Here is a 23898-nt window from a genome sequence, read left to right as displayed (position 1 = left end):
GCGAGGACAGTGAAAGCTGCAGGGCTGGGGGCACAGCAACCCGGGGGAGTGGGATGAGGCTGAGCCTTACCTGCCTCTTGGCTGAGAATGCCTCTATGCACAGAGCTTTGCAGAAATGAGGTAAAGCCTCCAGTCTCAACATGCTTATATTGAATTATTTTTTATTTGGTTACCAGCAGATGAAGGAGTTTCCTTTTTTTCTGTTATTATTTTGTTGTTATTATTGTTATTTCATAGCATTTCTAGATAGCTGTATGAGAAGCCTTACTGAATGGAAACTCCTCTCCATTCTTGATGCACAAGTGCCATACATGACTTTTTCTTTAAATGCTTGCTTGGGATCAAAATGTTATATTGAACCTTGATGAAACTTTCTTCCCATGAGTGAATTTGGTTCCTCTTGCACTTTATTTGCACAGTGTGTAAACAAAGTTGGAAAAAGCAGTTCAGAGAAGGAAACTTCCTCAGGAAAAAAAAGAAAAGAGCATTTCAAGTATATCCTTCAGTTTCAGTATATAAGCTGCAGAGCTGCATGAATGCATTTGTGGTGCTTACTGTTTGTCCAGGAACAGGATTGCATACCCATTAGGAACATGTTAACACTTTGGTTTTTAAACTTTCTTGGCAGCTGTATTTTGAAAAAAAGAATATTCTGCCAAACATGAAGATGCTAGCTAATTAACATGCCTTCTCTCCTGAGTTGAGGAGACAGCCTCAGTATGCTTTGCCTGAGAAAATACATGTTGTTCAGTTTGGCATGCTGCTATAAATCATGTTCAGTGAAGTATATGCAAGGATACAGTCTCAGTCTTTAGGAACAGTACTTTGAGTGGGGCTCAAGGACACCTAGAATTATTGTCTTGCTGGCTTTCCTGTGCCAGTCATTTGATCTGCCATCCAGGAGAGCATTTGTTGCAGCCAGGTATCTTAATGTACCCAGATGCAGAAGCATCATCACCTAGAAAATGAGCAATCTGATGAGTAATTACTCTTGGTTCTGGTGGAGCTGATTGATAAATGGCCCTTGTATTTTCCCTTGCCACACTGGGAAAGGGAGCAATGTGTGTACTAAGATTGCTGAAACAGGGAGAGCATCTCAGAGATCCTGCCTTCAGAGGAGTTGTGAGTGTGGAACAACGTGGGAAATGAACAAGAGGGACTGGATGGAATATGCATGTGAAACAATCCAATAGTCAAATCCCTTCATCCTCCCCAGTTCCTTTGTGGGGTTATTTTGTGCCACACGAGGGTCAGAAGGTTTTTTTTGCCAGAGCTGGTGTTAGGTTTTACCTTTCCTCATGATGCAGTAAGGTTGTGAATTTTTCAAGATTTCCTAGAAGGTGAAAGGAAAGCACTTGACACCAAAACAACCTTTCCTTCAAGAAGTTGAGCTGTTACAATTTGGGGGACTAATGGGTTGAATAAGCAGTAAGTGAAGACAGATGTTTTGCAGACATGGGTAAACAAATAAAACTGAGAGCTGATAGGTAAAGCAAATAGTGGTTGTCATGCTGGGACAAAGAATGAGAGGGTTGCTGCTCCCAAAATCCTACGTGCTGCCAAGAGCTTCTGAAAGCCTTAAAATAAAATAAAAATGCATCTTGGACCAGAAGGGAAATGACTGGCCAAAAAAGTTTGGAACAGCCTTTTGGCTTGACAGTGGGTTAACAGGCAGCAAGTCAGCAAGGAGTAATTCCTTTATACTTACTTTTTTGATGTCGTTTTTCACACAATATTTATGTGTGTTTAGCTCTCTCAAGACCTGCCATTGTTTGCAGAAATCTATTTGCAGGATAAAAAAACCCCAGTGTTATTCCTCATCATGCTCACTGATGATTTTTGTACTTTTGAACAAAGTTTTGAACTTTGTGCTCTTTTCAAATCAGAACTGCCAAAAATTTGGCAATTTTGCTTGCAGTTTGCCATTTAGTAGTGATAGACTTGAATGTAATTTCTAAGCTGACTATTTTAAACCACTTTAAGCATTTTTTTTAAATACTTGAATTTAAAAACTTTGGATAGATCAAATGCATTACTATTTTTAAATAAAAATGTGTAATTAAATTTTCTGAAAATACAACTACTTGCCCAATTTTTCATGTTAGGATGTGATATTTAGACACAGCCTGAGGTTGGACTAGCAGCTGTTCTTGTGCAGTCAGTTGGCCCAGCCAGTGCACAGAAGTGGTGAACAGTGTATTCTGCCTTGGGGGCTATTTGCATGTGTAAGGTTGCATTGCCCAGAGCTCAGGACCTGTTTCTTCCCAGTTTCCCTCCACAAGGGCAGTGCAAGCACAGCTTTCTCCTGCAGGGCTGCATGCAGACCAGGCAGGACGGGGTCCTGGGAAAGAGTGGTGGTTCATTAGCAGATGCACTGTGCTTCAGAGCTCTACTATAACCTGACCTCCATTATCAGTCTGACAGATAAAAATACAGCCATAGAGAATTAATTGCTCTGAGGCAAAACATCTTGAGAAATTGGCATACACAGGGCTTTCTGCAGAAATACTCTTCCTCCACACCTCCCTCTGCACTGGCTGCTGGCCAGGATAATCTTGGCCCGTCTGTGAATCTCAAACATGACTAGAAACACTACAAGGTGTGTAATTAATTTTCAAGATGTACAGTGCGTTCAGGTTGATGCTTTTGGTTCCAGCTTATAAATCACTCTCAACGAAATCTCAGGCAATTCTCATAATTTACCACTGAAACTAAGCCAACATCTGTCTATTCTTAAAGTTTGCTATGAATACATTCAGTAAACAGAGAAAGGGAAACTGGGAAAGGAGACTTTTTTTCCACTTAAAGTGTAAACATCCATTTGTTTCAGTGGCTCTTTTCTTTTAATATAGTAGCAAATCCTTAACTTTTCTTCATTACTCTAAATTTTTGTTGTGCCATATAATAGTTTTATTTACTTAGTATAAGCATGTCCATAGCAAAACTAGCCTCAGCCAAATGCTGTAGAAAGTGCCTGTGTCTTCCCAGTCAGGCTTATTTGATCAGTGCAACTATTAGATAGTACAAGTAATTTTTAATAGGTGTTTCACTGGAGTTGTTCCAGTGAGAGGTGGGAACAGAGATACCGTATGCTGATGTGCTGTGGTGTTCATAAAAACTAGTCTTCAATTTCCCCTTGTGAAAAAAACCCCTAAAATTTAGGTTAGGGGAACCTTGAACTCATCTGGTCCTATCTCCATCAGAGGTCGGGGTCCATGTTGAATCCAGCTGGTCTTTGAAAATCTCCAAGAATGGAGATTACCCAATGTCTCTGCCCCCCGGTCCAGCACTTAACCATTTCTGCAGTGAGAATGCTTTTTCTTTGTACGGAGCTGAAATTTCTTGTTCTGCAGCTTGTGCCTGTTACTCCTCAGCTTTTCTCTGTTTTCTTGCAGCCTCAATTCAGATAATTATTTGTTTGATCTGTGTGAAAGATCAGTGCCTTCCACTAGGGATTTGGTGGCCTTACTGTGTGAAGTGTATGTGCTCTGAGAGGTACAGATTGATTGAAATGTTGTGTGTACATTTGTTTATATGGATCTGAACGTATGAGCTCGTAAATTAAATCAACAGTGTGCCTTTATTTCTTTTTACAGCTATCGATGTTCTTCATCAACTAGGCCTTGTGAAAGATGTCCAAGAGCCATCAGAGCCAACAGTGCCCTCAGCATCCTCTCTGTTACCTCAGGGTGTTCGTCTGACTGCATCGGGAGTGGTGCTGAGTGATGATGCACATGTTGAGTCCCCCGTCACTCAAGTCATACCATCGAGTCTAGGGCGTCAGTTCACCTTGTTGGTTGGGTTGTACTCTTACAGAGTCAGCAATGCTTTTCTTTTCAGTGTTAGGAGCAAAAGCAGACTGCAGTTTGGTGTCCAGCTGCTCCCGAGAAAGGTAGCGGTGTACACTGGAGGGAAGCAGCCCGTGTACTTTGATTATTGTGTTCATAATGAGCAATGGCATTCGTTTGCCATTGGCATTGGGGACAAGGCTGTCTCGATGTTTGCTGAGTGTGGAAACAAGTACTACAGCAGTGAAGTACTTTCTGGAGTGGAGACATTTGATTCAGAGGGTGTGTTTACCCTGGGAAGGATGAACTCTCACTCTGTCAGCTTTGAAGGAATTATATGCCAGCTTGATATTGTTCCCTCTGCAGAAGCCTCTGCAAACTATTGTAAATATGTGAAACAGCAGTGTCGCCAGGCTGAAACCTATCGATCTCTGCGTGGGCCTTCGCTTGCGTCAGATGGGCTGGATGTTTTCTCAAAGATGACCACTGAGGAGGAAAACCAGGAAGATATATCAGCTTATAGATGGAAAGAAGTATCAAACAAGCCTGTTGCCAGCGTTGCTCAGATTCACTTCCTACCAGACCACTTTGAGTTAAGCAATGCCTCTGTATGGGAGTTTCCAGAGATCAGACCTCCGTTGCTGGAAGCTTGGCCTCAAACAGAACTCCAGGAGAACGTCGATTTGGCTCTTCAGCAGCAGGAGATGAGCAGAAAAAGAAACATCACTAAAACCCCTGCAGGATCATATCCAAATAGTTCTGCTAATACCACAGAAGATGCAGGCAGACATAGTGAGCCTTCTCTGATCTCCCCTGTAAAAAAGAGTAAAACTAAAAGCAAGGGAATGGAAAAAGCAAAACAGCATTTAGATGAACCAAACAAAAAGCAGCAAATCTTCAACAGAACCCTGTACAGTTTGCCTGCTGAGCTCCCTCTGGATAATCAACTCCATCCGGGGCAGGAAGGTGCACTTGATGCTGATGAGACTTATCATACAGAAAACAGTTATGAAAATGGTATTGATAATTATGCTTATGACTATGAAGATCTTGGCAAAATGTTTGAAAGGGGAAGTATCAGAGGTCCAAAGGGGGAAACTGGACCTCCTGTAAGTTACCTTTATTACTCTTTTTACTATATTGCAGCAGCATACATTTAACAGAGGTTTTGAAAGAAACCTCTCCAGGCATGCCAAAGCTGTGACTGCAGTTTCTCCCAGCTGTATTGTACAAATGTTTGTCTGCCTTAAATATGTCTCTTTCTCACATGTAATTTTAGTGTGTCATATACTTTTATTTACTGGAAAAATATAAAGAAATCCAAGATATTCACATTCTGGTTAAGTGGTAGGCAACCCAGACTTCTTTAAAATTTGGAATGCAGCTGGATGTTTGTAACTACTAATTACAGAGACTGCTCACTTAATAAAATTTCAGGCTAATTTAATGCAGTTCAGAAATATAGGTGCTGGTCCATAAAAAGAACAACCAGGCTGCTTGGAAGACTGACACGGTTTTCTTAGTTGAGCAATGCTGTCAAAATTTATAGTTGTTAAAATAGACCAGCTGCAGAATCTAGTCTGCAATCATTCATAACCCAAGGTTATGGGGTCACACAAACCTACATGGAAAATGGTTTTTAGAACAGTCTTACAAAATTTTGAGGTATTTTTTCAGTTCACAGGGTGAGTGATTTTTGATACAACTGCAAATGCACAGTAGTGTTTTTAATAGAAACTTGTTTATCCTCTGTTATTGTGTGCACAAGGCTCATAAACTTTTTAATACATAAAAAGCTGCCCATATATATGAATCTACAGAACAGAGAGAACATCAGTTCCTGCTTAGCCTGGAAAATAAGGCAGATTACACTTCATGCTTGTGTGAGATTTTGGTTAAAATTTTTAAACCATAGCATGAAGTAAATAATTTCACTTGCTTTTTTTTTGTTTGTTTGTTTGTTTTTGGTTTTGTAAGTGTTCATCTGTGTGGTCATTACTGGAAAGCAATTTGATATGTGTTAAGCAGCTCCTAATATATATTTCAATATGCCCATAAATGTATTGTGTCTATTCTTTCAGCACTGAAATTTTTTTTCTTGAACTAGTTAACAACTAAGAACCTATTCAGAAATCCAGTTTTTACTCTAAAGAGGATCCAGGCACAAAGTAATTGTTACACAATTGAAAAATGTGTTAATGAGTAATTCACACTACTCCAGAAGTGCTCTTGCTTAATCTTTTTTGATTGTGAAGTAATTATTTTTTTCTCTCTTTGTCCCTTATGATGGCATTTATGGTGACATATCACTAAGCATGTAGTTGTCATCAGCATGAGGTTAATTTCCAGTTTTGGACCTTAGGATGTTTAGTAACTACTAATGGAAGGTTTTAATTTTAGCCTGTCACTTGTTTGTTGTGATTTCAGTCAATCACAGCCAAGAAAGTGAAATCCTCTCTTTTACATGTCACAGAAATGGCTGCTGACAATGTTGTTTGTTTGCACTGCTACGAAACTCTGAACAAATGCGCTGTGTTATTTTTCTAGACACAGGCACTATGCATACAAGGATGACAGCTGATTTGAAGGGTTCAGAGGTGTCTGTGTTACCATCCTCAGTGCCTGTCTTACAGACTGTGAATAGAGAAGTTTGTTGTGCTTAGGAATGGAGACTGTAGTTTCTAGGGAATATGGTGCATTTGTGCTGAGGTGTTTTGCAGGATTTAGAAAATATGCTCAAGGTCTTAAAGATCTGTGGCAGAGCTGGGAAGTTAATCTAGGCCTTTGTGGGCCCTAGGTTGGCTGTAGGCACCAGCAGCACCTGCTGGAACAGAGGCAAAGCTAAAACACGGCTCTGTCAGAGAGGCTGACACCAAAGAGAGGAGGTCTCTGCATAAATTTGTGCTTCATGGAGATTTTGTGGCTCAGTATCTGTTACTGCTGTTGGCCTCAGACTTGAAGGGATGATCTTGGTTTGCTTTCTCAGTCTAGTCCTCCCATGCAGAGAATATAAGAATTAATGCAGCTTTTATATGTGTGGCTCTAACACTTTAGTATATAAGTACTCATGGAGCCTTTGCAATGTGGAGCCTAAAAAAGCAACACTGAAGAACTTGAAAACTTCCCTTGCAGCAAAAAATGAGGCATGAAAGCCCCTCTTTTTACTTCTTTTACTGTGTTGTGGCTGGTTTGAATCTTCTTTCAAGATCTGAACGCAGAAGTTAATGTTCGTTCTATTGGAATTGACAGGCAAGAACTAGCTTTTGTGGTTCTTAAACTACTCAACTTCTTTTGGCTTTTAATCATCTACCAGAACTGATTCTTGCCTTGTGTAATTAGGCCCCTTATATTCCATGATCCCACAGCTGTGGAATTCACCCACCACTGCAAAGCAGGACTCCAGAATCCAGGCTTTCATTTATGGATAGGGTATAAAAGGGAACAGCTATTTCTTCAAAACTATTAAGACCCTGATTAAAATTCTAGCAGTTACAATAACCAAAACCACCCTAGAAAAATATAAAGTGAGTGTAAACTGGAACAGTAAGATTTCCTGAAATACTTCTTTCAAGGGAATGCTGCTCTGTTCATCTGATGAGCCACTCCTTTTTGGGATGCAGAGGGCGTTGGCAATCTGTAAAGATTACAAAAATAATTGTGGTGTGTATTTTTAACTGGTTAACTTTCAAGCTGATATTTTTCATTGCACAATCCTAAAGCAGTTTGCAGTAACATGGTGCATAGTCCCACACTGGTAAAAGGAGAGGCTGATGTGAGCTGAAGAGCTGATTTTTGTTACTTGCTGGTGGGTAATTGCATCTTCAGGCCTATCTGCACAGGATGTGGCCTTCCAAGAGAAATGAACCAGGAATCAGTTTCCTCTATTGGAAAGCTTTCTGGATTTTCATGACACTCTGCCAGAAGGAGGAATGGTAGAAGACCAAACAGTGGTGGTCGTTCTAGTTGGTAAAGAGAAGCAGTCTGGACTTGTTGCCAGGAGGAATGGGAAATGGCAAGCCCTGCAATAAGCAGAATTGAGTCCTGGATGAGATGTCCTGTTGCAATCAAAAGGTGTGAGAGTAAGAACACTGAGAGAGCAATTCAGAGATCCTAAATGTAGTGCTAAATGAACAGCAGTACTTCCCTTTCACACTTGGGTTATTTCACTTAGCTAACCTTTCACACTTCCCCTTGTTGCACTCTTTGCTTATTTCTCAGTTGAACAAAATTGCTTGTTGAGGTTCCCCCTGACCACAGGGGATATATTGGTCACTTAATCCCTTTCACGCATTTCCCTGCCCAGGCTGAGAAGTCTCAGTGTCTGATGATTCAGATAAAATGTTTAGATTCTTGCGGGTTTATTTTTAGTTAGCATTAGCAAAAAGTAATGTTATTGTTAAAAATTCAATTTAATTCCCCTAGAACTGCTGCAGTTTCCCTATCTTCTCATAGTAATATTGAAAAACTTTAATAACCATAACCCAAAACCATATATATATTTCTCTGATGTTGATGACATTGCTTTGACTGTTGTAGGACTTCTTGACAGAGAAAGGGAGACCTCCACAACTGTAATGAAAGGAGGTTAATCATACAGAGGTGACTGCCTGCTCTAGGGGCATTTGGAAAGAGAAAAGTGTAGCTTTTATTATTTCTGCTGAAATACAAATGAAACAAGAATAAAAACAATAGGTATAGTTATAGATAATATGATTCTGAGCAAAGTTTAAAACAAAATTGTGTTTAGTAATGAAAATTAGGAACAAATATAGTTTTGCAAAGGGCTAGTTAATAAAGATACTTTTTTTCTTCTGCACATAAACTATGGCAAGACACAGAAGGAAATTTAGGTGGGATAAAAGGAAAGCTTATCAGAGGATAAGCTTATCAGAAAGGATAGCTTATCAGAGTGATACCTGAACAACAGAAGAAATTATATTAGCAGTGTTAGCAGTGAAATTCCCTCATGGAGAGGTTTTAGAATAGGTTTGGAGACTGATGGTTCTGCATACTTCAGGTGTTTTGGTGGTGATGTGCAGAAAGTTTCATGGGTTTTTTGTTTTGCTGAAGGACTGCCTGCCTCCATATTTGATGAATCAGGTGTTAAACTGGTATGTTCTTTAACTAGTCTTTTAAAAAAGAATAGTTTGAGGTGAGCTGAGTTTGAGTGGCTGAAATATAGTCAAGAGTCTTAAAGAGAAACTTCATAGTTGCTTCACAAGAGAAAGTTCAGTGAATAAGATTTAGATATTCAATGTCAGGAGGATCAACATGTGTCTGTGCAGAAGTTTTAACTACTTAATGCAGAATTTATTGCTGTGCATCTGAAATCTTAGAGACTTGCTATATGTAAATGAAATATTTTCTATTACCTCTGGGTAATAGGTCAAGTTTAAAACACATGTAACACAAGTGACACAGGGCTGCAGTACCTAGGAAAATAATGAAAGTTATTTCATGTCTAGGAAAGTTCCTTACATTTATTCCAGTGACCATTGGAAAGGCTGTGACAATTTCTGGAAGAGTAGCATCTACTTTTATTATTTCAGGCTTAAGCAATGATTATTTGGAATTTGAGCTTCTTTGCTCAATAGCTAAATGAAATTTTTACAATTCCTACATACAGTAAGTTGTGGTAGCTCTCTTAAGGTACAAATGATCTGTTTTAAGCAAACTGATTTTGTTAATTTTAAGTTAACATCTGTAATATTTATACAGAATAACTTCTTTTTTTGTTTTGTTTGATAGTGGTGGTTAAAGCATCAAATGCTGAAAATCACATTAACATTTCTAATTGCTTCAGGTTTGTTTAATTACTGTTCCCAGTACTTGGAAGAAAAACTATTCAAACAAATGACTTATTCCTTGGTTTAAGAGAGATTGGCTCAGTGTCAGATGTTGATTTCTGTGGTTTACATGGATGCCTCAGAGGCTTAAGTAGCTTTCTAGCAAGTACAAAACTAGTCATACTGATTTGGAGTTGTAGTTGCTTTCCCAGATTGTAGAAATGCATAGGACAGAATAAGGTGTGACTGCTGGTTGGGAAAGCACGTCCAGGAAGACTCAGGTGTGCTCTGCTGAAGTCTGCTCTCAGCACAGATGGTGCTTGAGTTGCAGGGAGGAGTCTGTGGTGGAGGCTAAAGAGTAACATCCTCTGGTAAAGGACAGTCCTTGCATATTTTAATGAAACACCTGCATGGGGCTAGCTGCTTATTATTGTGAACCAGAGACTTCATCTACAACAGTGACTTTGTTTTAAAATGCCCTGGGAAAGTGTTATTAATCTCTGTCTGCCACATTCAAAAGATATTTTGCTGCTTCTTCTAGGGGTTTCTGAGGGCTTGGTTGTGATTAGATTTTCCTTTTTATGTGATTTTCTTTTTGTACAAAAAGAGATACTTACATTTGAATTAGAGTAATCAAAGTAAGTGTGGGTAGGATTTTGGGTGTTCATTTATTTGTTTTCTGTTGCAAAGGAAGCAGACAGTGTTTTAAAAAAATTAGAAGCCACAAAGGGAAAAATGTTCTCACTTCCCTCATTCAATAAATCAGCAATGAAGATCAGGGCTCTTAATACTCAATAAGATTTCTATTAGGAAAATGTTGAAGCTTAGCTATTAATGTATTTTTAAGGAAATGTCTGAAACAGGGATGGAGAACACAAATCACAAAAGAATGCACACACTAGTTGCAACTATTTGACTTAACAAAAAATGTTTTCTTTTGTAGTCCCAAGATAATTATCTAATCAAAAAGCATCTCTTAACTTAAATTTTGAGGGGAGATATTAAAAACATACTGCTTCAGCAGGGCAGGGTGGGAGTTCTCTGTGCCCTTTCAAGTGCATTTTTGAACCTGGACAAGAATGCCAGGTCAAGAGTTTTCCACGTGTCTCTCTGTTACATTTCTTGTGCTATTAAACATGGGGTCTTTCTTCAGAAAAATGAGGATGTCAGTCAGCATTTATGGAATCATACTGAAAGAGAACATCCTATGCTAAAAGCACGACATGTTATGGTTTAATCTAAAGACCAGGGTTGTTACACAGATTTGTGTCTTCTAAATTGCACAGAGAGGGAAGTGCAGGCATGGATTTCAGCCTGACTTAATGTAGCATGTATAAGCATGCAGATATTCCCAACTACATTTAAACTCCTATGTTTATTATGATTATTATGAGAGGAAATAATTCATATTTTAGTTCTTCAGAACAACAGTGGTTTTCCCAGAACTGTGCATGTTATCTGTATTTTGTCTAAATTAATGTGATTAGCTTGACGATGCCTAAAATCCATAATCAGCACTGCAGTGACATTACCTTTCTAAAAAAAAGTATCTCACAAAACTGGAGGTTTTTAAAAATCCAACTTTTGTCATAATGTTGCCTCTAGTAAAATGCTCAAGGGTGTTCATCTTTTTTTCTTCCTCACTTCCCTTTATCTCTTTGCTGTTTTGCAAAACCTCCACACTGGTCATTTCAGCCACCATAATGGCCCTTCTGGTTTTCCTGGGATTCCTTTCAGGCAGTTTCCAGCACTGTTGTTTGGAGGTGGGCAGTGTGGTACTCAGTGTTTTGCCTGGTGTCTCAGCTGAGAGGATGTCCTACACAGAGAGCTGGGTGAAAGGACAGGTTGAACCCCTAAGTGCTGTTATCCACTGACCTCCTTCATGAGGTCTGACTTTCCTGATGCCCCTATGCCCTTGCAGAAAGTACATGGTTCCTGTTACAGCTGGGGTTTGCTGTGCAGGCATGTGGGTGAGGGTGAATTCACCCTTAAGAATAGCCCATCCCGCTGCAGGACTCTAATTTGATAGGTGAAATATAATATAAAGTAGCGCAGATTTTAGTTTAGAGCACTCATTTGTATTTGAATACAATGAAGTAGATCCTGGGGTTTCGAATCTGCTGAACAGCAGTCATTATATAGAAAAGGAAATGTTTCTATGTTCAAATGCCCAGATATGCAGGGGCTGTTACACTGCCTAATAGGATGACAATCTAATTCATTTGCAAAAGATACATTTGCTCATATGCTAGCATCTTTAAAAGTCTACATGATTTTTAAAGAGATTGATATTCATTATATAGAAGGGCAAATGTGCTACCAGTTATTCTTAGTAGAAGCTTTTAATAGGAAGCTGAACAGTAATTTGTCAACATTTATTTTCTCTGTTTCATATTTTTCATTTCTATGAGGTGGTATCTTCTTTTTTCACACCTACTCCAATCTTTCTAAAATGTTTGGCATGCCAGCAAGCTTATTGTAAAGGCTTAATTATTCTCTATCCTTTGTTTAGAAATACATTGCAATTGCTTTCTTCATCAGATCTTTTCTTCCTTTAGAATACACTTGAGTAAATACACCAATACATATGAGTAAAAGTTACTATCCAGACTGTTAGCTCCAATTTCTCTGACACAAGATACTTTCTAAACAGAAATCTGATTTGGAGTCAGATTAAAACACGCTTTCTTGTAGTTTTGGAGTTGGTTTTCAAATTGAGGAGGTCAGCACGAGCACAGGGTTGTCAGTTCGCAAAACTGATCTCATCTAGAGTTGTGATGCCGTCCTTGTGTCAGGTTTTAGCCTCAACTGCTTTGATTTTCTATTGCCAGGGTCCTCCAGGTCCTCCAGGTTTACCTGGTCCTTCAGGGAAGAGAGGTCCTCGGGTGAGTAAAACAATTATGTTATTCTGCACCTCTAGGCAGGGCACCAGTAATCAGATTAGAGTTTGCATCATTTTGTTTTTCTCAACTTTCTTCATATGCTGAGTGATTATGAAAGTGTATGATTCTTAACATTTGGCAGACAGGTTAAAGCAAGACAAACAAACAGTTTCTCCTGCTGTGAGCTTCCAGCGTAGATAATTCCATGTATGGGTGCACAAACTCAGCATTGTTATATTTGTACCTGGCTTTTGCTGCTCCCAATATTAACTTCTAGTTTCTCCACGCTGCCCCCATCTGCTGCGATCTAAGGTCACATTCAGTTGTTTGTGGAGTGAGGGAGAGTGAGCAATGCAGGCCACAGCCTCCGAGGAGCAGGCACAGGATGCAAAATTAACCACTGCAAGACAGAGTGGGGGGGGGAAAAGTAATCCCAAAAATCTCTTTTAGTCTCTTGAGCTTCAGCAGCTTGATCACAGGTTGCTAAAGAAATGAGCTACATAGGAAATGGTGTATTTTGTGTGTGGGTGCACCCCCCCCGGGAGCAGGGCCAGCCGCCCTGCCTGCGGGCTTTGCCGCAGCGCCATGAGCGGGGCAGGAGCTGTGCACTGCACGGGTCCGTTCATGAGGCAAAGCAGGGTGAACCTGGCTTGGTGCAGTTGTGTACAAAACCCATCTGCCTGAGCAGTCCCTGGGGTCATGGCTGATCAGGGAGGGTTTGAGGGGAAGGGCAGCTGGGGGGAGCAGGTGAAGGTTTGCTGTGGGTTTGCTGTGTGGATGGTTTCAGGCCGTGGTAGCTGTGGGTGGAAAAGGTTGTGGCAGCAGTCCCCTCATGGAGGCAGATCACAGTGGGACATGAGGGAGGGGTTTATGCGGGCTCAGCAGGTGTGTGGGAGGAGTTTGGATTCAGCCTTTGAGGAAGGTTTAAACAAGAGGCTGCTCAATAGCCACCACAGCACAGGATGTTCTAAACTTGGCCTGATGGGTAGGAAATGCACTGGTCAAAGAGGCTGAAAGCAAACTGATGCTTTAGAGCATTTTAGAGGCAAGGGAGTGGAAGAGACACATTTTAAAGTATAAAATGAAAAGCATTCCTTCAAATTCATCTCTTCTTGACTCCTTGGATCCTTCTGTGTGAGACCTGACAATTCTTTTAATTCAGCTTTTGTATGTTGCACACTGCCTGTGGCAAGGATATGTCTGGATCAGAGGCAGGATCTCACATATCCAAGTAGAGCCTCACAATTGGGAAGCTTTCTTTGTTTTAGAGGAGGCTGTTCTATATTTAAAGTCATGCCTATTGGTGAGATTGCCCTTGCCCAGCTGCAATTTGTTTGGGATTTTTTTTCTGAAGGTCATTTTACAGGTATAGAGTACTTAAAAGCACAGTGTTCTACTGTGTGAATTCTCTGGATTAAGTATGTGTAGGATATGCTTTCCAATGTGAAGGGACAGCTCACAGTAAGGTGCCTGGGAAAGTATGAAAATGTCTGAGATGGATATTTACCAGTAGTTCTGAGTTTAAAATGTATTTATATGGGCCAAGCAAGCTTATAAAACTATTTGATAAAAAATGAATAGTTTTGAAATGTCAATGTTCTTTAGTTTGTACCATACTGATACATCCAGGCAGGTGCAGCTAGTGATGATGTATGTTATGACAGGAGTTTTGCGAGCTAAAAAGCCTCTGAAAACTTTGTTTACTCAAAGTTAATTTCCTCATCTAGCAGCCTGCCCTGTGACTTCTGTTTTCCTTCACATGAGCTGCCATTTGTGATCCTGAAATGTGACTCAGTGTGCCAAAGGGAAGCAGCAGAGTGCAGAGCTGCATTGCCTGGGCCTTCATCAGAGTGTGTGTCCAAATCTGATCCTGACAGAGATCCACATGGCTGGGACGTTTGGGGCATGTATAATTAATGGTTAGAGATTTCCATTGAAAACTGTTTTTGATCCCTGAAGTTCTGTGATAAAGAAGTCCACATCTGACAATGTTGTGTAGGTGTCTTGGCTTGTTCCAAGTTTCTTGATAATGAAATCTCATCGGTTTCAGAATTAGAGGTGACATGAAACTGTTTCTGAGGCCTCATTCCATGAGAATACTTTTGCACTTCTGTGTTCCAGTACTGTGTCCCGAGACTGTAACACTGCAGGCAGGGAAAGCAGGAGCCACTGTGGCACTGCAGCTATGTTGGCACTTTCTATTTATTTCCTTTCTCCTAAATCCCTGAGGGTGCCTCCAAAGTTGCCAGAGTGCAAATTAATCTCTCAAACAACCCATGGGATTAGCATTTCTGTGGAGTTATGTCAACATTGTCAGTAGCGAGAGGGAGCACTTAGGAGATAGAGCTTTCAGTGTTGCTGCAAGGTGTAATTGCTAAATGCAGCCTCGTGTGGCAGAAAGACAAACACTGAGTTTCTGTTGTTAGACCACTGAATATACAACAAAGTTAAAAAGTATTCTTATTATATTTCATATTTGAATTTTGGAAAAATTTTGGCCTTAGTGAATTCAACAGAAGCTTTGTTGCCAGTTTAGCAGGGACAGATTTTCTGCAGTTTGGTCCTTTGGTAGTTGGAAGATGAATAGCTGCTGACAGCCATTGCAACAAATATTTTCCCTAATGTGCAATTTTTCAAGGAGTGACAATTGTTGAATGTGAATATGAATGTGCAGGAACAGACACACTGGAAGGTATAGATAGTCTTCATAGCTTGTTCTGTTCCTGGAACAGGTTAAGTTGAATTATTTTAGTAACAAGTCCATTTTCTACACTAGCTGTGGGAGAAACAGGAGAATCTGTGATTTTTTTTTTTTTTTTGAGGTGGGATACATTGCTTTGAGACACCTTTTAAGTCACTAAGAACTCATCCACTTCCTTCCCTTTCCAGTGTATAGCTAGGTACCTCAGAATGTGATTTTACTGATTTTTATTCCATGCCTTCAGATGTTGTAGCTGGAGAGCAACATTGCAGTGATTGTGCCAAAACCTGTTAAGAATTACCTAGGAAGACAACAGAAACTGACATTTGCAAAAGGAAGGGGAATACTCACCTTCACTTGAAATTTTTAGGAAGGTCTATATGTTTTATTTCTTGTGAATCCTTTGAAAACCCTAACCAGTGATTCTAAGAGCAGGTAAATGATGCAGTAAAATTATTCTCTGCAAACCATTCACTCACCATTCACTATTCACTCATTTGCTCAGTGGGGTGCTGGGTAACTCTATTGGTTCTTCTCCTTCATTTGTTTGGGTTTTTTTAATAGGGTATTCCAGGACCACATGGTAACCCAGGTTTGCCAGGATTGCCAGGTCCCAAGGTGAGTTTATTTATCCATGCTGCCATGTAAATACATGAACTTTTTAATGACTCTTTGGAAGCCTCAGAACTGTTTCCTATAATAGAAGTAATTGGACTTCTTTTGTTTACAGGTGGAGACTGCTACTATAAACATTTTAATTATATGTAATCAATCAAATTGAACTTCATATCAAAACAAAATAACAGATCACTCAGTGAAAATAAAATCACCTATGTGTGCATAGTGATGACTTGGAAATGATTATCTTTGCAAGTAATCTGTACTTCCCAAAAGAGTTCCTGTAAGTCAGCTCAGCCTCTGACAAGCTGAGGTTTAAATGCTTAATTGCTGTAAACTTCTGCTTTCCTTAAAGGAAAAAAGAAGAAAAAATGTAGACTGTCAGTCCCTATAAATTGCTATTTTATTGTCCATGTCCAATCCTTAATATTGAAATATTCTAATGTCTTGGACATTATTATTAATTAATATGCTAGAATAATTTTCTGAAGCATTGTGGAAGTGATATTTAAAGTCAAAGAAAAAAATACTGGACTGAAAGCTCAAATAACACCTTCAGGCTTGTGTAACATAGGCCCTTTAAATAGATTTGACAGATCTGTGCAGTTGCAGAATGCCTTCAACTCATATTTAGTTTGCACAACTTGATAGATCTGTTAGGAAAAAGGCAGCACCATGATTTGGTTAGTATGATTCCTAATTGCAGGAATCTGACATGTCATGACAGGTGCTAAAATCTGCTTGAGGACAGAAAAAGAAATTTCATAAAGCTTCCAGTGCCAAGTGCTGTAAAACCAAGTGACTCTGGTTTTTGTGTGTGTTTTTGTTTTTATCTAGTTCAGTAGGGACAGTTAAGGATTCATAATTAATTTTTACTATATTTATGCTGGCTATATAATAGAATACATTGCTCGGGAAAGAATTACAAGTAATTCTTGTAATAAAGGAATTACTCCTAGGCTTTGTTTTATAATTTATTTTCTTCCTCCACTGGATGATAATTTTGATTAGTTCTGTAGCTCTGTCCATGAGTTTAAGAATCAAAGGAATTGTACATATGTGCATGTACCTATGTATTTTTTATTTAAATATAAAATATATACCTGTTACTGGATGCTTAGTGATCTCTTTCATTTCTGTTAGATTGTAAGTTATCCTTTCAATACAAATATATTCTGAAGTGGTTTTCTCTAAATGAAAATTAACCAGGTGCTCCTGAAGTTTTGGCGGTAAAGATCCAGTTGACCACAATGAAACAAATACATTCTTGTTTGATATTAAAACATGGCAGATGTGTGGCAAGAATTTTTTAGCAGTAAATGAAGGCAGAATTTCATTCTGTCTTTAAGATGCATGAATTTTTCCCTCCTGTGCTGAAGGATCCTTTATGCAGTTGCTTCTGAAACAAGGCACAATCTTAATATCTTTGCAGGAAAATGCCCAGCCTTGAGTGACGGCCAGCAGTTCCAACCAATAGCCAATCCCTCAGCATTTAATTCCTGATAAACAATTGGGGGTGTTTGTAAGATAATGTGAGGGTATCCATGAGGTTTGGCTTTATTCTTGGCTCTTTGAAAAATAGATTAGTTAAGACAATCTAATTTTGTGGATTCTGGTACAGTGGTGAAGGGTGATTCTGAGGAAACCTGTGCAAGGTTGTGGTTCATGCAGTAATGCAGCCTGGTAATCCTGCACATTGCTGGAGGAACAGCTGGTCCTGCACTGATGGAGACAGGGGCAGAGAATTTGGCTGGAGCATCTTCTCTAATCCTGCTTGGATTTACCAATAAATCTGCTTTTCAAAATCTTGTGACCACAAAATTTGGAAAATGTAAATATCATTTCAGTGTGAACCTGCATGATTTTATTTTTTTAATAGTCCTTTACTGAAAAAGTTGTGAGAAAAATATGTATGATAGGAAGCACATCTACATTGTTTCTCCTCTTGCTGTAACAGTTGAGAATACTTGTTTTAGGATATATTATTAGAAATTCCCTCTCAATGGTATTATTGAGCTTTATTTCTCTGCAACAGGGCCCTAAAGGAGACCCAGGATTCTCTCCAGGACGGGCAAAAAGTGGAGAAAAGGTATTATTTTCTCAATTATAGAAAAATGTTTTGTCTGTTCCATTCTTCTGTGAAGTTTCTTTTAATATTCAGGCAAGTTATAACAGCAAAATGCTCTTTATTTACTTTAACACTGGTGGATTTTAGCAGTTAATTATGTTAGACTGACTACTATAGACACAGGTGACATAATGAATCCAAGGAAAATTTAAAAAGATATTAAAAGTTGAAACTTAAATTATGTATTTGATTTAATTTATAAAAATTAAAAGTAAGGACTTCTAGAACAATGATATTGGATTAGGTTCACACTGATATAACAAAGTACAGATTCCAGTTTTCCTTTGCATTATTCCAGAAAGCTGTGTAAAACAATTTGGTGATGACAAGTGCACACATTACTGCACGTTGTATTGTATTTAACAACTTTTTAAAATGGACTCTTGATGCTGAAATTTGTCCTTTCACTTCAGAGGCTTTTCCTGCTATTGCCTCCTAAGCCACTTTAGCCAAACTCATTGTTGCCTTCTCTGCCCAAAGTATTTGAGTATAAATATTCAAATATTCCATTCTTCATAAAAATTGTAGGCTTGAAAGCTTATGATTATTTCATTTTTAGATTGAATTATCACATAGTAATGTGATAACACTTCAAATGTAGTTGCATGTTTGCATTTTAATGTGTTAGCCTATGGTGTATGTTTAACAATATGTTGCATTTACGCTAGGTTTTATTATGAGCATTTACTAGTAGATTAGTTTTGCAATATTTGTGCCAAGTGGGAAGCACCATAAGGGTCGAGGACTGCTGCCTGTTATGAAAAAACATTAGCAAATAACTGTGGTTTACTAGCTGCTAATGTGTACATAACTTATTTTTTAGTGCATACATGCTGTCAAACCCTAAAATTCACAAATACATGTTCACAACATTTAAGGGCTGCTGAGAAAAAATTCAGAAATATCAGTTGATGCACTGATGAGAAATTGAATTCTATAGAAATAGCTTTATTTTAATCTAGCCAGTTTTTTGGCAATCGGATCATAGTGTGGTGAGCTGTACATGGCTGCCTGAAACTCAAGCTATGTTCTTTGGCATGGATCCAAGCAGCCACAGAGGAGTCTAAAACCCACCCTTATATTTGTATGACTATCCTTAAATACACGTAGACTGTATTTATAATCCAAAATTATGGGATTGATATGCATTTTTATGGTAGTCATTATTTTGCGTAACTAATTCTTACCCTCAAATCAAATTTGCTCGCTCTAATTAATGGACTTAAATGTACTTGGATGATAACTCACTTCCAGGATGCATTCCTTGACTTACTGGTTTTGAATTCAAGCACTAATCATGAAAGAGTGAATCTTTTCACTGTCAGTCCTGAGCAAGAAGAAAAAGAGCTGGAAAAACCATCCCTCCTTCCCCATCTGCAACAACAATAAAAATTTGTGTCTTTTTTCCATCTCCCAGCGTTTGAGATGCTGTGATCATTACTCCCATATACCATCATGTGGTTGTGAAGTTTAAAGAACCTGAAGAGAGTAGCAGTGTTCCCCCCAACCTGGTTGTCCACATGCGTCTCTCAGGTTGTCTTTGACACAGATTAGATTTATGCCGTGTTTTGCACAGCACACACCATAATGGTGTCCTGGCTCTTGGCTGAGGATTGTTGGCATAAAACTAAAACAAGCAATGCACAGTAGTAGTTCCATGTGTTTATTAATTTGAGGTGAAACCACTTGTTTCTGAGCCAAGGGTTGCCTCAAGAACTGCATGGCTTCTTCACTCCTCTTTATGTTGGCTAAAAGTGAATGTGAGGTTGTGAAGTAGGTCTGTTCCAGCTGTGATTTGGCCCCCTTGCAGGAGTGGACATGTTGCACCCAGTGGCTGCAGTTGAGGAACTATTGCCTTTTCAATTTTCTTCCTCTAAAAAAGTAATGAAAATCAAACATTAGCTAGTTCTCCATACCCAATGCCCAAGCATGCAGAGAAGATATCAAGTGCTACATGTTTATAAGCCTGGGTTGTGTTGCAGTGAAACATATTGATTCTGGATGTTTTTGCCGTGCAGGGGGATCCAGGCCCCATGGGCTTTCCAGGCCCACCTGGGATCAAAGGCCAGAAGGTAAGATTGTGTTTCCATTTCTGTGTAACTCACCCTGGCTGAAATCAGTGCCCACCAGGTGGATGTCTGATGGTCAAGAGGTGATAGAAGAACTTCAGGCTTGCTGTTGGTACCGTGTCCACTGTGCTAAACCTCCCCTTACAACCAAATTAAGTGAGATCATCATAGCAGGATGTAAATCACAGCTGTTTAGGTTGGTGCTCTCCAAAAGGCATGATGTGCCCCTCTTCAGAGAGAAGTGCCACTAGGGAAGGTAGGCTTACCTGTGAAATGAAACCATTTTAATTCAAATGTGTTCAATTTCAGTACAGTTATATACTATAATACAGCATATAAAAGTTTTTTTAGTGTATTTTTCTGTATTGTGTATTTTGTAGTATAAAAAAGGCTCTGTGGGATCATGAGCTCAGTATTTCTTCATTTGAATTATTCGTCTTTTTCAAAACCTTTGCCAGAATTGCTAAAATACAACTCAGGTGGGATAAGTTCCAATTTGGGGTGTTACATAATGTAGGTTTTTTTAATATGAGAAATTCCAGGTGCCATTTAAGACATATATGCAAATTATCACAGTCCTATGTATACAGGGAAGCATAAGGTAGACATAGTTTTGGAAGGGAACATCAGGGATGATGATGGAGGAAATGAGACAACCTTAAGATGAGCAAAATAGGCTGAGTGAATAGAGTTTATGTGGAAGGAAAGGTCACCTGGCATAAATCCAGTAGGCTGCTCTGATTAATCTGATGGTGAGAAACTGGTGACAACAATCAGCAGGCAAGATCAGAGAAAACTGCTATTAAATGATGTCTTTGCAGTATATAGTTTGGTGTTGCAAGTATAATGGAAAAACATGGAGAACAGATACCACAGCAGAATTTTGAAGTAGTATGTAACACTGAAGGCAGCTGCAAAAGGGTGGAATTAATTGTTAGAAAGTTGGCCCTGGTATATTTGACTTTATTATAAGGAGAAGAAGAAATATTAGTTAATGCTTACCTGCTATTGAATCTAAAGAAAAATGGCATTGCAACAAAACATATAGTCAGTAGTGTTGTGTCGTTGGGTGGCTTCATCCAACATTGTCTTGATCTCAAAATGTATGACAAGTTTTTTTTATTATCTAGTCATTAATTTCTAGAATTGACCAAAAAAAGTAAAAATGTGACCAGAAAAGGAAGTTCTCATTAGCACAGTGAGGGTTGTGGAAATTTGATTTTTGCTAAACACATGGACTATTGTTCACTGAACTGAGAAAATGTATGGCTGAGGCAAGAATGTGCATTGCCGCTGTTGAGAGTTGAGCTACAAGCCTGGACAGTGATAGGTTTTGTCACTATTGATCACAGGCAACCTTAAGATTCTGCAATAACTGTGTTTTCATTTAATCAGGTTTATAGGTTTGTTTTGAAAACAAAGTATTTTATTTTAAAGGTTTTTAGATGGGAAGCAGCTGTCACTTGTTCTGGATGGAGACTGACATTTGGGGACAAGGAAATTAAAATCTCATGGGTGCCGTACTTTCTTCCTGCCACAAGAATTCACTCCATGTCTGATGGCTAGATTCTGTGCAGAATCATGCTCACTTGATCACTGGAAATTTCTCTGTTTCCATGTTGTCCACACTGGACACTAACTAGAACCATGTTGATTCCACATTAGAATCACTGCAGCACTGTGGGGTTACAGGTGCTTTGCAATGACACTGGAAAATAGTTTGACAAAGATTGACTACAATTTTTGCTCTAGTTTATTCCCTGTATGTGACAGTAAATTATGAAAATCTGGGTCTTTAAAATTCTGATAAAATTTGCATACCAAAGTAGAGCACAGTAAGAAATGTGGAAGGAAAAAGCTTTGTTTCAACCCAAGAAGGGCTCCGTATTTCATTTTGTCTTTGGCATCATGTAAGGGTAAGGCTGATAAGCAAATTTCAAAAGCAGCATATCTATGGTAGTATCAGCATCATGCTATAAGTGTCAGCTTTATGCTACTGAGTGTCTCCCAGGGCTTTCTCAATGGAATCCAATTTTCCTTGACCAGAAGGAAACTCCAGTCCTGTGAGAGAAAAGTAGTGTTCCATTCTTTGGGATATTTGGGCTGAGTTGCTAGGTGAAATCTTAGCAGTGGAATAAAGATTACCAAACAAGATAAAATGGAACTATTAAGGAAAAATAAAGCCATTCTCTGATGAAACATTTTTTCAAAACTGGAGGCAGTATGGTGACACTGTGGAGCTGATAAGCAAGCATGGGGAGGACTGGTGACAGCACATGGGAGTCCATGTATTTACTGCACTTTTCCCTCTGTAGCTGATGGTTGTAGCATTAGTCATGACACTTTACCTACTGATTTTTACATGTTATGGGAACTTCTTGGCACTCTAGTGTAGTTGCCAAAGTTGTGCTAGATTTTTATTACAAATACCTAGAAGTACTCTACCTCTGGTAGAGCACAATGGGCAGCAGTAAAATGGAAAGGCTCAGCCTAAATAGTCCTGCTGTCATACACAGACTGCTGTATACAGACTTTACTCAGTCTGGGTCCCACTGTGCTGCACATGGTAAAAGTCGGACACTTAAACTTGCTACGTTTTAGTTGGCAGTAAATATTTTTTCTCTCACGCAGACTAAACTATTCTTAAAACTTGCTGTTGTAAGAATGTGCTTGAAGTTTGTAATTGGAAGCTTCAAACCATTCTGTTCCACATTTTAAGCTTTTAAGTCAGAGAATTAATCTTCATTAGAATTTGGAAGGTAATTAATTTAAGCAGAAATCAGTCCTTCATCTCACTTTTTTGTGTGCTTTTTTTGAGTCTGTCTATACAGGTGTTAATCAGCTAAAATGACCCACTCTGAAAAAATTGTGGTAAACTTTTCTTTGAGCGTTTCTGTGTATAGCTTTCCTTTTTTTTCTAGTACAAAATAAGAAAACTACTGAGGGGTCTCTTCTAGCTATACCTACTTCAGATGATTATTTAGTATAGAGGGAAAATAAAATCCTGTAATGGATAAAATTAATGAGATAAAGGATTGGCTGGGACTGTAAAAAAATGTAGTTTCCTGAGGCATACTTCAAAAGCTAAAGAGGAGTTACTGGTTTCTGCCAAAATTGTCACCAAGCAAAATAATTATATCTTTTAATTTGGTCTATGATAACAAAATTAATTTCATGCAGCAATACTGTTGTGGCCACACAGAAGCTTATCTGAAACTTTGGAATACCTGATCTGCTGACATCAGCTGCAGAATTTCTTTTTGTTACAGAGAATCTCAAGTCTCTACTGCCTGATGAGTATCATCATGCTGCAAGGCAGACAGATGCTTAACACTCCTGCTGCTCAGTCAATGTCTCTGAGTCAAAGTTTATGATAGATTTCTATCCAGAACAAGGATTGCTTTTGTCTTTCAAGCTGTAGCTTTTGGCCTTGTGTATTCCCAGTATCTCTTGCAAGGGATGTGGACATCAGACACTTGGCTTCTGCATCAGTCATGCAGCAGTCAAGCCTCCCTTTAGGCCAGCCTATCTGGGTATGTTTAGTCCGGTCTAAAGATGTTCAAGAAGGTGGTTCCTCTTTCAAGTGTACTGATGGAGAGGGCAGACTACAGCTCTATTTTAATTCTTCTTTTTCTTTAAGAGTTAAAATATGCTTGAATTGGTCAATGCACAGGGAGTGAAGTTCAAGAGTTTCATCTCTTTCTGTCGTTCCAGCACCACTGAGAAGATTTCTGGGATGAGGCTGTTCTCCCTACCAGTATAAATTCCACAGTATAGAGCCAAAATTTATCTATAACAATTTTAAGAAGAGATTTTTTTTGTGTCCTGGAAGGTCTGTCTTTCCTAAGTGTGTCCTAGAACAGTCTGGGATGACCCCCTACACACTTCCTCTGAACTGCCTTGTTTAGAAAAGGGCATTGTGACAA

General features: G+C 39.0%; 1 protein-coding gene across 2 annotated transcripts in view; it reads left to right on the top strand.

The window, feature by feature from the left end:
- Nucleotides 1-23898, top strand: part of COL24A1 (collagen type XXIV alpha 1 chain) — a 120981-nt gene that overhangs the window by 7104 nt on the left and 89979 nt on the right. For both annotated transcript variants that reach the window (XR_010081463.1, XM_063407447.1), the window contains exons 3-7: nt 3597-4897; nt 12406-12459; nt 15722-15775; nt 17811-17864; nt 19922-19975. Coding sequence is in view for 1 of the 2 variants with exons in the window: in XM_063407447.1 (XP_063263517.1) it covers nt 3597-4897; nt 12406-12459; nt 15722-15775; nt 17811-17864; nt 19922-19975 (1517 nt within the window). In the remaining variant the exon portion in view is untranslated. The remainder of the gene's footprint in view (nt 1-3596; nt 4898-12405; nt 12460-15721; nt 15776-17810; nt 17865-19921; nt 19976-23898) is intronic.

Source organism: Prinia subflava, chromosome 10 (assembly GCF_021018805.1).
Source record: "Prinia subflava isolate CZ2003 ecotype Zambia chromosome 10, Cam_Psub_1.2, whole genome shotgun sequence".
Taxonomy (NCBI): domain Eukaryota; kingdom Metazoa; phylum Chordata; class Aves; order Passeriformes; family Cisticolidae; genus Prinia; species Prinia subflava.
The sequence above is the reverse complement of the archived record's forward strand: the minus strand, read 5'-3'. Positions and strand labels throughout refer to the sequence as shown.